At 45.4% G+C, this 12,481-nt stretch overlaps 1 protein-coding gene across 1 annotated transcript in view; it reads right to left on the minus strand.

The window, feature by feature from the left end:
• Positions 1 to 12,481, minus strand: part of VSTM4 (V-set and transmembrane domain containing 4) — a 98,518-nt gene that overhangs the window by 42,130 nt on the left and 43,907 nt on the right. The window contains exon 5 of the mRNA XM_086680250.1: positions 9,408 to 9,441. Within this exon, the coding sequence (XP_086536376.1) occupies positions 9,408 to 9,441 (34 nt within the window). The remainder of the gene's footprint in view (positions 1 to 9,407; positions 9,442 to 12,481) is intronic.

The following is a 12,481-nucleotide window of genomic DNA, read 5'->3' on the forward strand; positions in this document are numbered from 1 at the left end:
GCCCTGCCTGGGTGGGAGGAAGAGGGCCCAACTAGAGCGCTGGGGACTTGGAGGCAAGAGCTGTGGCTGGTGCCCAAGACAAGGGCCGTCTTGGCCTAGGATTGGACAGAGGAGGAGGGGAGCACAATTCCTATACCTGGAATTCTCTGGAATAAGTGATGACACCTGTCAAAATGGAGGGGGTAGGCTGGCCATGTGGAAATCTGGTGTCTCTACTCTATAGCTAAGAGTGTTCGGGAGTAGAAAAAAATAATACAATAGCACAAACTGAGCTGATCCCACCAAAGAACAAAATTATAACTAAGACCCAGCCACATCTTGCTTCCAGAACTAAATGTGAGATCAAAGCACCCCTCATATTGAACCACAGTGCCTGTGGCATACGAGTGCTCACCCACACATCAGTGACTGTCCTAACACCCACCTGTCTCTGGGATAATACTAGAGGTACAGCTAACCATTCACGCTGAGGGACTTTCGTACATCCAACCCTCGCGCGCCCAGAGGCCAAGTGTTTCCTTCGGTCCCGGGAAATCTTTGTGCCTCAAAATAGGAACTATGAATCAAAATGCTTCCTTAAGGTCTGTTTAATCTTGTTTCCTATTGAATGAGCAGGCACCCTCATCCCTGGGCACACAGCTGTCTGTCATGTGCTGCAAGGGGATTTGCTGCTCTCTGAACTCTCATGCCAAGTGTTGTCTGTCAGTCAAAAGAACTCAGCTCAGAAAGCCTTCCGTGAGTGGGGCTGAGGAAGGTGTTCGGGCTCTGGTCCTGCCCACACCTGCCCCAGGCCTGCTTCCTGGAGCAATTCTCCTCACCCCACCTCACCCCACCCCACCCCACCCCTCAAGCCCTTCTTCTCCACGCTGTCTTTGAAAGTCATTGCTTTAGCTGCCTGTTTTATCTGCAGAAATGTCCATGTGCTTCCTTTCCTCCTGCCCACATAGCTCTGTTTTGACAATGCCGATGCCTGATACGGGTCCCCAGAGGATCATGAGTTCCTTGCCAAGCAGCTCTGTGCTCCTTTTTCCAAGATTTCATGCAGCCCACTCGTCACCCCCTAACCCTCTACCCCGCAGCTTCAAGTGTAGAATCCTGAAGGAGGAACGCTGATCTCAACAACTATGGCGGCCACTCACTGTCATTATCAGTTACAGTCAATTATATCTCAATAAGCTGGGGGAGGGGGGAGGAGCACAATTACAGCCCCCCTCCTCAGGTTGGCTACCACTGAGAAAGGCCAATGACTCGTGCAAATAGGGCAAATTTCCCAACCTCTCTCTCTAGGCTTTGGAGCGTGCTTTGTGGGTTTCCCATGCCACTGGACTACTCAAGGTTAATGGCTACCACATGCCGGGAGCTGCTCAAAGCTGCATAACTCCACTCTCAAGATGGACAAAGGGTACCACCCGCTCACGGTGACTCCCTTGAAATGACTCTTTTTTTATATGACATGCCAAGAACATAAAACCATATGTAGTACACAATGAGCGTTTAATGGGTTTCACCTACTGCATTATCTTACCAGTATTATTACCATCATTATTATGGAATCTCTCCCAGAGTCCTTGAATAGGGAGCCAGACATAACAGAGTTCTCTATAACCTGAGCCAGAACCGGTGCACCTAGAAAAGAGCGGCAGACCCTTGGCGGTCACTGTGTCTTCTTCTCTGCTGCTTCTACCCTATGGGGTTTTTGCATGCACGTTCTAAGCAGCATCAGAATAAAGCTGCTCCCTTGTGAGGGAGCTGCCAAAGCGCCTCCCTGTCCACAGCCTCTATGGCCTTTTATCATAAATGGCTTACACAACCTGAGAGGTTCTGCTGGGGCCCCGTTGTTAAAGCTCTCCGTTGCAGTCCCTGCCAGCTTTGTGAAGCCTGCACAGAAGCTTTGCCGGGCCACTGGTTTTGTTTGTGAATTTAAGATCTATGAATACGAACTGGTAAGATCATGCCTCATTAATATTTAGTGGTTCCATGCAGTGTTCTCGTCTTGGGTCATAAGAAAAATGGCAGAGAGGTCACTGGGGTTACATGCCCTGCATCTATCGCCCGCACCACTGAGGGTATGTGTTTGTGTGGGCTTGGCCCCACCCATCCTCTGGCCACCGTGCTTGGTTCAGGCCGGTCCCCTACCACCAGGGTGCGGTTGTATTTGCTGGTCAGGAAGTGAGACAATTCCTTCATTAGGCCAGGTGGGAAAGCACTTGCTCCCACCTTTCTCTTCCCAAGGGGAGCCAGCCTGGCCTGGGGATATGCCAATCCTTGAGGCAGCACTGCCCAGAGACAGGCTGGGAATAGACGCCATCACCCCAACAACACTGTGTCTCCCAGACCGAGCTTCCCTGGGGCCCAACCACTGCAGCACCCCTAGTCAGATGAGCCAGCCAAGTCCCTTCCTAGGTAACGCCATCTGTGCTAGCTTCCTGTCACCTGGAATCAGAAGGTTCGTAAACAGTACAGAGGGCTAGCTATTTATCTAACAGTTGGCAGTTTTATTCCTGTTCTTAGTCTGGGGAGACTAATTTGTGCCTTGCAGGGTTTTATGAAGATTAGAAATAAATCCCATAAAGTGTTCACAAATGGAGGTACACGGGCACACCGTGAGTAATTATGAGGAATTAGCCCACAGCCACTGCTATCTCACTGAATCCTCACGACCCTGAGCAATAAGGACAAAACCAAATTTGCACCCATTTTGTGGAGGGTGAAAAATTCTCGAGTGGCCCAAGGTCAAGCTGCTGGGTGGCACGACTTCAGCTAACACCAAATCCAGGTGGGATTTTTTTTTTTAATGTTTATTCATTTTTGAAAGAGTGAGCGTGAGATGGGAAGGGGCACATAAAGAGGGGGACAGAGGATCCAAAGCAGGCTCTGAGCTGACAGCAGTGAGCCCGATGCGGGGCTCGAACTCACGAACCGTGAGATCATGACCTGAGCCAAAGTCGGTCGCTCAATCGACGGAGCCACCCAGGCGCCCCTGGGCGGAATGTTTTTTACATGATGCCAGGAATAACCACCAGGCTCCATCTCACAGGTCGGTCCTCGTCATGCCTTCCTCTGCCTGGGGACTAGGGAGGGACACCGAGCCTGAGAGCTGGGGTGGGGTGAGGATAAGAGGCACAGCAAGGATGTCAGGGATGCAGGACAGGGGCCAGGAGCCACACAGCCGCATCTGCTATCTCGGCCCTCGCCACCTTGCTTGCTCAGGTGAACGTGGTCAGAGGGGAGGCATTCGGCACACGTGTGGGCTAAAACCCAAGCAAAGAACAATAATGGCTGGTGCATCTGCAAATCGATGCCTATAACCAGAGCACATTGGCTTCTCAAAGTCAGGGGGACGCAGGGCAGCCACCGCCCTCCCCGGCATCTGTGGCTACACCCTTCCCACACTGCTTCCATTGCCCTAACTCTCTCTAGCGTCTCCTCCCCGTTCACCTGTGTGCATGCCAACCCTGAAGTGCTCACAACCATGTCCAAGCTTCCCGGTGTGTCTGGGACAGTGCATTAGTCCTGGAGACAGGTGGCCCCGGGCTGGCATCCTCGTGTCTCCACCTCTGCCTGGCAGAGACCTCACCACGAGCCACACTCTTCATATCAGTTTTCATCTGGAGAATGGGACCATCACACCACCCGCTCTTGGAGTTGTGGTGAGGAATGAAGAAGATGCTATGTGTCGATGCTTAGCCCTGTGCCCATCCCCTGGCATCTGGCCCTGCCACCCCCTCCAGCCTCTCCTCCGTGCTGCTCTGCCCTGCACCTGCAAGGCTCCTCACCCTCATGGACCAAGTGACCTCATCCTCCCAGCCTGTCACCCACTGTACTTCTCCCTCCCCACTTCCGTGTGCTGCCTCCCCCCAACCCCCCGCCCAACCCTTTTCTGGAACACTCTTCCTCCTCCTTCAATACTTGGCCTGAATTTCACCTCCAGGAAGCTTTCCCTACCAACCACAGAGCCCTGGGACAGGGTTAGGAGCGCCTCATCTGGGTGCCCGTGACAGCTTGGTGGGCACCACCTGCGTGCTGCCACGGTTTTATTTCTCTAGGTCTCCCATTTGATGCAGCACTCAAGGGCATGGGCTGTGCGCTATTTTATCCTTGCCCTACGGGCCTTACAAGAAATCCCTTACAAAAGGATCACCCAAGTGTGACTGAATAATAACAAAAACCAGTTGCATAGAGCTCACCATTTACCAGGACCGTCAGAAGCACTTCACACAGACTAACTCATCGAATCCCGCCAACAACACTATGTGCCAGCTTTGCCCCGCCCCTTTCATCAGAGAGGTGGCAAAGCTGGCCAAAGGCACACAGCAATCAGTGGCAGAGCCCGGATTTGAACCGAGGCAGCCTGGCCCCAGAATCTTTCAGCATCACAGAAGATTACCTTTCACAGAAAAAACAAGTTCCATAATCCTACCACTATTCAGTATTATGGAAATGAAGCGAGTAGTTACACATCTAAGTTCAGAGCCAGTATCTTTAGATTCCCTTTGAAATCACCTCTGCCTTCACACTAAGGTTCTGAACCAGTCAATTATTAATTAAATCCCATACTTCGACTGTCAGGGTATGTTTTTTTTTAAAAAAAAAAAAATCTCTGATGGTTCAGAAAAAACTGAAAAGTGCTTTAAACAAAGCTCACAAACCACAGTAATGCTATGCCTGTAACTTATCCAGCATATAAATAGTCTGTGCCCCTGTTCATCCCTGAGAGAGCACACACACCAGAGAACATGAAGAAAGCCTGGATATCTTCTGTCGGAACTGCTGTTGGCACAGGCAACATAATGTGCACTTCAATTTCTCCCATCTGCAAATACTTTGTTATCTCAAAGCCCTAAGAAGAGGTCAAACAACAGATCAGGAAATCTACTGTCTGGGAACTGCCTTTTTGGTGCCCACGGCCATCCTCTTGGCAACTTTTCTTAAACTTGACCTACAGGAAAGAAGGCATCTGCATCCGTGGACAAGGTGTCATGGTGTGGGGCTCTATGCAGTTGGTGGCATTTCATTTCAAATCTGCCTTTCCGGGACCTTTGGGGGCAGTATCATGCTCACTCCTCGAGCTGCTTTTAGGGAGCTGAAAAATCTTGCAGAACCCTGAGATGCTCTGGCCCAGCTTTCTGTTCCAGGAGAGCACTTACCCATGGGAAGGAAACAGTTTCCCAACCCCCAAATCAGGGCCACCCCCTCCCAGGGGATAGCAACTTCCGACTTTGGGGATGACACATATATATTCAAAACGAGACTCGCTTTCCTTCAGTATGAACTTCTCGCAATAAGTCATGGAATCCCTTAGAGCCTCCAGGTCTGTCCCAGTCACTTGGTAGGCCCTCCTCTTGGTGACCGCAGCCACAGTGGCAGCATGTGGCCTCTTCCTGAGGGTCCCTCCCCTGCCTAAGGGTTTCCATTCCTGGCATCCTGCCCTGGTCCTGTGCTCTCTGCCCATTCTCCCTTAGGAGGAAGTGGTCAGAGGACAGAGAAGGACATTTATCCCAATAATAGCTTGAGACTCCAGGGGCCCAGCTGCCCACTGCCATTGCACAGATGGAGCTGGGGTCGGGAGGCCCCAACACGACAGGGACAGAAGGAGCCTCTGTGTGGGCTGCAGAGGCAGAGCACAATTCAGGCCAGAACCAGTTGAAAGGCAAGGGACTGACCAGTTCACTAGCAAGGAATCTGGGCTGCACTGAGTCAAATCAGCCTGAGGTCCTAATCGGGAAGATGAATACAAGTCGGCGGGGCACCTCTACATGGTCCTGGGGTGCAGTGGAGTAAAGACAGGCTTTCCAGAGGTAGATCTGTGGCTGGCCCGACAGGAGACATGCCCATGGAGAGAGCTTAACTCAGGCACTCACAGATTCACAGACAGCACCAGCTGGTAGAGGGGTGGCATCTGAATGGGACTTTGTGGTCATCACTGACCTCTGGTAGGTATCCCACGGCCGGGGGTGACCAAACTCTAAGGCCCACAAGACTAGGGTGACACCCTTACTATATGTCTAGCCTTGGTACCAGCTCAGAGTAGGAGCATGTCTTACCCCTATTACCAAAGGGAGAGGAAGGGAGGGGCCCAAATGGCACTCCTTGTTAGCGAGGCAAGGGACACAGTAGATCACAGCAGGCAAATCCTGAGAAGCACCGGCAGGCTGGCTCCTCACAGCCTCTGGGCTCCCCAGCCATAACCTCCCCCCATATCTGAAATGCCAGTCCTTAGGGCTCTGTGGGGGGGGGTCACATACTTTTAAGAAGAAACAAATACCTTTATCGAGGCATAATTTACTCCCCATGAGAGTCATTGATCTCAAGTGTATGACTCAACCATCACTACACTACAGTCTTGGAACATTTCTATTACCCCCCAAATTTCCCTCTTGCTCATTTATAGTTAATTCCTATGCCCACTCTCAGCCCTAAGCAACTATTTTCAGTTCCTATAAATTTATCCTTTTCTGGACATTTCAGATAAATGGTATCATACAATACATATTTTTTGCATCTGGTTTAGTTCACTTAGCATAATGTTTCTGAAGTTCATCCATGTGCAGAATGTATCAGCAGTTTGTCCCTTTTTATTACCGCATTGTATTTCATCAAACGGATTACTAAATGTTGTTTATCCATTCATCAATTGATGGCTACATTCAGATTGTTTCCATCTCCTGGTTATTATGAACAAAGCTGCTGTGAACAACTGCATGGATGTCTTTGTGTGGACATATGCTTTCATTTCTCTTGGGCAGATACCTACGAGTAAAATCTCTGGGTAATCATATGGTAGGTTTATGTTGAATGTTTTAAGAAACTACCAAATTGATTTCCAAAGCAGCTACACCATTTTACATTCCCACCTGCAATGAACAGAGTTCCAGTTTCTCCACATCCTCACCAACACTTGACATCATTGTCTTTTTACAGCCATTGTAGTTGTATTTGTACCACTTAATGACCAACGAAACGGAATATATTTTTGTGAATTTGTTAGCCATTTATATACCTTCTTCAGGAAAGTATCTATTCAAATCTCTTTTCTTTGGTCCATTTTTGTGTTATTTGTCATCTTATTATTGAGTTGCAAGAGTTCCTTATATATTTTATCCCAGCATTATTTGTTGAAAAGACTGCTTTCTCAAACTTTTTGAAATAATTTGTGAAGGATTAGTATTATTTTTTCTTTCAATTCTCGATATATTTCACCAGTAAAGCAACATGGGCCTGGGCTTTTCTTGTTGGAAAGATTTTAGCTAACAATTCAATTTCTTGATTTATTATAGGTTTATTCAGATTATAGCTGTCTTTTTAAATCAATTTAGATAATTTGTGTCTTTCTAAGAGTTTTTCTATTTCATCTATGTTGTCTTATTTTTTAGAATAAAAGTGTTCATACTATTTTCTTATAATGCTGTTAACTTTTGAGTCTGTAGCGATTCCCTTTTTTCTTCCTGATTTGGTAATTGGCTTTTTCTTTTTTATTTTCATGTACAGTCTAACTTAAGATTTGTCAATTCTATTGATCTTTTCAAAGAACCAACTTTTGGTTTTATTGATTTTTTTCTGTGTGTGTGTGTGTTTTCCCTGTCATCAATTTCTGCTCTAATCTTTATTATATCCTTTCTTCTGCTTACAATGGATTTCACTTGCTCTTCTTTTTCTAGTTACTTATGGTGAAAGCTTAGGATATTGATCTGAGATCTTTCTTCTTGTCTAATACAGGCATTTAAAGCCATAATTCTTTCTCTAAGCACTGCTTTAGCAGCGTATCTTGTAAGTTTTCATGTGTTTTGTTTTCATTTCTTTTCAATTCAAAATATTTTCTAATTTCTCTTATAATTTCTTCTTCATATTATTTAGAAGTGTGTTGTTTTAAATTTCAGAACATTTGGGATTCTCCCAGATTTCTGTCATTAGTTTATATTTAATTCTTTTGCTTAGAGAACAAACTTTGTGTGATTTCTTACATACATAAACTTTTTAAGTTTATACAAATCTGTTTTCTGGCCTCGCATCTGGTCTATCCTGGAGGATGCTCCCAGTGCACTTGAAAGGTGTGGTAGGTGGTCATTGGGTAGAGTATTCCTACTCTATGTGTCAGGTCAAATTGCTTCATCTTCTGTGCCCTTGAATTTCTGTCTAGGTATTCTATCAATTATTGAGAGTGGATCTTGAAATATCCAGCTCTTATTCTAGAATCATCAATTTCATCTTTCAATTTTCTATTTTTCTTCATGTGTGTTGAGGCTCCGTTGTTAGGCCCATATACATTTATATGTGTTGTATCTTCCTGGTGTATTGTTCTTTCATAATTTGAAATTTCCTTCTTGGTCTCCAGTAATATTTCTTGCCTTAAATTATGTCTCATCTGCTATTAATTTAGCTACCATCCCTCTTATTGTTACTATTTGCATGGTATTTTTCTCTTCTTTTGGGTGTTCTCCATTCTCCACTGCACATGCACGTTGCCTCAGCCAGAAACACACTTGCCCCAAATGTGACCAAAAGTTCAGGCTAGTCAAGTCATTGGACCTCCCTGCTTGATATGCCTAAGAAGGTCACCTCCACCGACAATGCTGCTGAACGTGAGCATTGCACACTGCTCCAAGTCACATGATCCCCCTTCTACCACAACAGAGCTGCTGGTGGTCCTTATGCCTTCCATGGATTCAGATGAAAAATTCACTGTCATTCAAATTTGTGTTTGCACAAATGTAGGTCATGCATGGTTTCTCTCTGATTTTTTTTAGGATTTTTTTCTTTGTCTTTGGCTCTCATAATTTTTTTCTTACCACCTTTGAGTCCTCCTTTGGTTGTCTCTGATATTATTTTCAGGGTTTATGGTTGTGCTTCGCAGGGAAGAGCAGGGAGAAGTTGACCTATGCCATTGTGTCTAGACCAGAAGTGTCAAGTTTCTAAACTGTATGAGTTTGCAATATCTACTATAACCGTTATGTTTCCTGTGAGGTGTGTTCCATGAGCTAGAAAGCTAGCATCTTACCACATATATTACTAATGGCCACATTCTGCAGAGTGGGGCATAGGACAAGCAGACATTGGTGAAAGGGAATTAGGAGTATTTGTGGTCAGAAGGCATCAAAGTGGTTCAGTCCAAGCTGCTAGCCTCTTCCTAAACAGGGGACACGGTTCTCCAAAAGCAGGCGTCAAGCCTCCTCCAGCATGTATGTTGAAGCAGCATGAGCCATATTTTCTTTGGACCCTCTGGGGGTGATAACCAGAGCATGGAATCTAGACACATGCAAGGGCATGAAGGACACACATTTTGAGGCCAACGTGCAGACCAACATGCAGACCCCCTAGGTAAAGATACATATTTAACCAATTTCTTGGTAATATCGATAGAAAGTAAACTATCAGAGTTTCGTTTGAAGAAAGAAAGAAAATATTCCTACCTGTTCTGAGGACATTTCACCAAATAATGTCTCACTGTTAAAAAAAAAAATAGAAGATGATAAATAAATGTTACTTTAGATATAGAAGCTCCAGGAATCACCAGGAAATGCAGGTGCCCAAATGTTGCCCAGATGTTGATACAAGTCACCTCTTGGGGCTTTCATACTTCTCTGTGGATGAGTACAGCAGAACAATAGTAGGGACACTGCAGTGACTTGATAGTGTTATACTCCTGGATTGAGCCAGGCATGAAGCCATATACCCCAGACCTCCTAGTTTGTTAACCCAAAACATTCTTTTTTTTTTTTTTTTTTTTTTTTTTTTTTTTTTTTGCCAAGCTAGGTTGAGGTGGGTTCTAACCTGAAAGGTCCTAGAGTAACAGAGTCACTGAACTTCAAAGTTTTACCTCAGTCATGAGAAAGCCTTTTGGGGAAACCTATTTCCACTTAGGTGCTCCTCTCTGTAAAATGGGTTTTCATTCTCTGATCAGTGCTCTTCCAGGACTAAGTGGGGGTCCTTGGAAAAACAGTCTTAGAGCAAGACATCCTCCACAGTAGGTCTCATTGAGAAAAAAACCCAGATTTTAGCTGCAGAGGAAATATAAGAATACTCAGGAAGTTATCCAAATAAGTGTCCAATCTATGCTCACAACTGAGTTCATCTCAAGCAGAAGTAAAGCCATAGGCCCTGGAGCTGGGTGTAGATCATTACACCAATGGCCCCATGAATCATACCTCCCTGTATCTAACTATAATCCTGTGAAAGTCCCTCCCACACTGACCCAGGGCTTGGCCACCAGATGTGCTTTGGCCAATGAAACAATAACCAATATGTCACAAACAAAGGCATAAAAGGCCCTTTTGCCCTGATATTTGCTCACTTTCTCTCTCTTGTCATAGGCAACTCTTCTGCGACCACGTAAAGAAGCCTGGCTGGCCTACTAGAAGATGAGACCACATGGAACAGACACAAGTCCCCCCAGATGATGCCCCAAAGCAGCCAGGCCCCAGCTTATCCACCAGAAGACCGCAGCTTCAGGAGCAACTCCAACCAAGACCAGAAGAACTGCTCAGCTAAGCCCAGCCCAAAGTGCTGACCTATGGAATTGTGAGCAAATAAAATCATTGATGTTTTAAGCTATGACACTTTGGCGTGATCTGTCCTGCAGGTGACCAGGGCAGGTTCCAGGCCAGCATGACAGAATCTCAATGTTAGAGAGGGCTCTTTAGGTTCACCTGTTCCAACCCCTTATTAGTACGTACATTCCTTCTGCATTCTGTTTACTGAGCACCTGCTCTGTGTGGGATAACTTCCAGATGCAGCAATAATAAAACCACAGTTAGTAGTTACCGAACAATTCATATATTCCTGGAATTACCCTAGATGTATTAAATAGATCAGTGATCATTAGTCTGGGATCTGCACACCATTGGGCACTCTTAGGAAAGGCAGTTTTGAGGAAAGCAGTTTCTAGATCCTCACCTACCATGGTATTCTTTCCTCAGAATTCATTCTCCTGAAACATGCCTGAGTTCTGGCTGTATTCCTTTCCCTCCCTCCTCATCACATCATCCTTTCTCTGCACAGAATTGAACGCACGCCTCTCACCCATCCTGGCTTGTACTATGGAGACTTGTCCTAAGGGTAAATAGTAGGCACCAAACAAGAAATGATTTGAAACCTTGGTGCCGGTGTTGAGAAAGCGAATGACCAATGGCTGGGCATCTAAACCTTTCACCAGCAGAGAAGTTTCCAATACTTTGCTTTCAGCAAGGATTAAATAATAACCTAATCCAGTTGTCAGCTGGGAGAGTATTAAAAATCATTTTCAATGACTGATCACTATATGACTTCGGACATGTAACTCCGTAGTACACAAAGTACTGAATAGTATAAGAAAACTTCATCCATTCCTGCCTCTTTTTATGTGGAATGAAGTATTTCAGGGTTAGCATCTATGTAAAAAGTAGGAATAGATTTGGTGCTGAATTCTATTACTAAGCAAATTCATACAAGGGTATATGAAGTAAACTACAAATCTACTTCAATAAAAATACATTTCTAATGAAATGTTCTCCGTATGGTTATTATCAAAATTGATAATATCATCATGGAGTTTTGATTCTTTATACCCGTTTTCTAGATCTCATTAATTATGTAACTCAACACAAAAACAATTAAAACCTGGAAACTTATGGAATAAGGAAATTTTAAAATCCTTAATTAAAATCTTTATACACATTATTTTTATGGAGAAGTATGAACAAAAACAACTGTAATAAAGTGGGATAAAATCTTGTGGTGGAAGTGGCTTGACGATAAAAGTTCAAGGAGAAAAAGGAACAATCTACAATTTCCAACAGTTTCTTTTTTTTTAAGTGTATTTATTTGTTTGGAAAAAGACAGAAGCATGAGTGGGGTAGGGGTAGAGACAGAGGGAGAGAGAGAGAGAATCTCAAGCAGGCTCTGTGTTGCTAATTCAGAGCCTGATGCAGGGCTATCTAGCAAGATATCTCGCTATCCATCTGGCAAGCTCTAGGAAGCCCTGTTCCAGGGCTAGAGTTCCAGCATATCACAAAGAGCAGAGATATCACAAAGAGCAGAGACCAAGATATCACAAAGAGCAGAGACAACAGGGTTAAGCCCCTCTCTTTCCATCTGGGTCTAGTGAGCCTTCAAAACTGTCCTTTTAAGGGGCACTTGGGTGGCTCGGTCCATGAAGCATCCGACTTTGGCTCAGGTCACGATCTCACGGTTTGTGAGTTCAAGCCCTGCATCAGGATCTCTGCTGTCACTGCAGAGCTTGCTTCGGATCCTCTGTCCTCCTTTCTCTCTGCTCCTCCCCTGCTCACGTTCTCTCTTTCTCTCCCCAAAATAAAATGAACATTTTTTAAAAACTGCCCTTTTGAAAGCTCAGACGGAGAAGGTTGGGGGATTGTTGGGGCCATCTCAAAGCAGCGAGTCTGGATTAATTCCTGAACAAGTAAAGGCCATTCGAAACCAGTGTGTTTGGGGAACCATTAGAATAACTCAGGGCTTGGTCCTGAGCCATCAAGATTGGTGCTTTCCAGGG

Source organism: Puma concolor, chromosome D2 (assembly GCF_028749965.1).
Source record: "Puma concolor isolate L17-30 chromosome D2, mPumCon1.1.hap2, whole genome shotgun sequence".
NCBI lineage: Eukaryota > Metazoa > Chordata > Mammalia > Carnivora > Felidae > Puma > Puma concolor.